Below are 1,547 nucleotides of genomic sequence, written 5' to 3' on the forward strand. Positions count from 1 at the left end.
CTATGATAGGCAGAGAGGCTAAGTCCTCCCTGAATTAAATACAGATGATGACCAATCAGCAGCCTTGGGCAGCAGTGCGGTAATTGTCCCCAGAAACTGACTTATTAATTGAGGCCCCCCTGCGCACACACCCGGCTATCATCTGTAGCCGGGTCGCAGCGCTGATTCAAAGAGCGTCCCAGCCATTGTCCTAAAGACGGCCGAGACGAGAAGGAAGTGATGTCCCAGTAGTCATGGCAATGACCGGGACACGGACCAGCAGGGAACAAGCCGAAGCAACTCGTAACAAGATTAGCGATACCTTTGCATACATAGGAGTATTTGAATGCACTGTGAACCAGAAAAACATATTGCTATCTACCAGCATATCTCTGTTTTAATGTGAATGTAGATTTGTGATTTCCAAAATGTGTTTGTCCATCCTCTTTCTAATTGAAGTCCTCATTTCTTGATTCTTCAGGCTGTAGATAATGGGATTAAATAATGGAGTAACCACTGTGTATAGTAGAGATAAAATCTTTTTAGCGCTGGATGATTGTCCTCTGGATGGGGATACATAGACAGCAATAAGAGTTCCATAATATGTACACACCACAGCAAGGTGGGAGCTACAGGTGGAGAAGGCTTTCTGTCTTCCGCTATCAGATGATATTTTACGTATAGAAATTGCAATACAGACGTAAGTCGATATGATGAAAAGTATTTCAACTAAAGTTTCAGGAGTTGCAATACTAAATAATACCAATTCCAAAATGGATGTATCAGAGCATGAAAGTTCAACAAGAGGAGCAAAGTCACAGAAAAAGTGGTCAATAACATTGGGTCCACAGAAATATAGGTTAGACATCAGGATGACAAAAATAAGTGATATCATGAAGCCTAATGCCCAACACCACCCAATTATGTGGAAACAAAATGAGAAATTCATTGTGGTAGAATAATGCAAAGGTTTACAGATGGCCAAATATCTGTCATAAGACATCACAGTGAGAAGAAGACATTCTGTAGTAGAGGGTACACCAAAGGCATAAAATTGAATGATGCAGCCAGAAACAGAAATGGTGCCACCACTATTTAATATTAAGTGAAGCATGTTTGGAGCAATGCTTGTGGTGAAAGCCACATCACATATGGACAGATGACTGAGAAAGAAGTACATGGGGGAATGTAGATTACTAGTGGTAGAAACCAAAATGATGATTAAAAGATTACCAGCTAAGGTGGCTCCATAGATAATGAGGAGGAACATAAAGAGTGGAATCCTTGAGCTATGAAGACCCAGGAACCCAAGAAGAATAAACTCATTGATTGTTGTTTGGTTCAGCCTTAATAACATCTGATGAGAAAAATGCAAACTGTAAATAATCAAGACAGTATACTTTCTCAACCATACAATATGAAGTTTGAATTCTGAATCTGTAGGTGTATAAAACAACTTAAAAATAGACTGATTTCAGCTTAGAAGACATCTCAATCACCCACATACATAATGCACCAGTATCCAGATATATGTCTCCCAACTTCCAACAGATGGAGAAACGGTTATC

The 1,547-nt window shown here is 39.8% G+C and overlaps 1 protein-coding gene across 1 annotated transcript; it reads right to left on the reverse strand.

Annotated features, from left to right (window-relative positions):
* Positions 1 to 376: 376 nt before the first annotated feature.
* LOC142150411 (olfactory receptor 5P55-like) lies at positions 377 to 1,336 on the reverse strand. Its single transcript, XM_075205606.1, has one exon. The coding sequence runs from the start codon at positions 1,334 to 1,336 to the stop codon at positions 377 to 379; it is 960 nt and encodes a 319-aa protein (XP_075061707.1).
* Positions 1,337 to 1,547: the final 211 nt, after the last annotated feature.

This window comes from Mixophyes fleayi, chromosome 4 (genome assembly GCF_038048845.1).
Source record: "Mixophyes fleayi isolate aMixFle1 chromosome 4, aMixFle1.hap1, whole genome shotgun sequence".
In the NCBI taxonomy this organism is placed as follows: domain Eukaryota; kingdom Metazoa; phylum Chordata; class Amphibia; order Anura; family Limnodynastidae; genus Mixophyes; species Mixophyes fleayi.

Excerpts from the sequence above, each read along its gene's own strand:
- LOC142150411 (XM_075205606.1), bottom strand. The coding sequence starts at position 1,336 with ATGTTATTAAGGCTGAACCAAACAACAATCAATGAGTTTATTCTTCTT.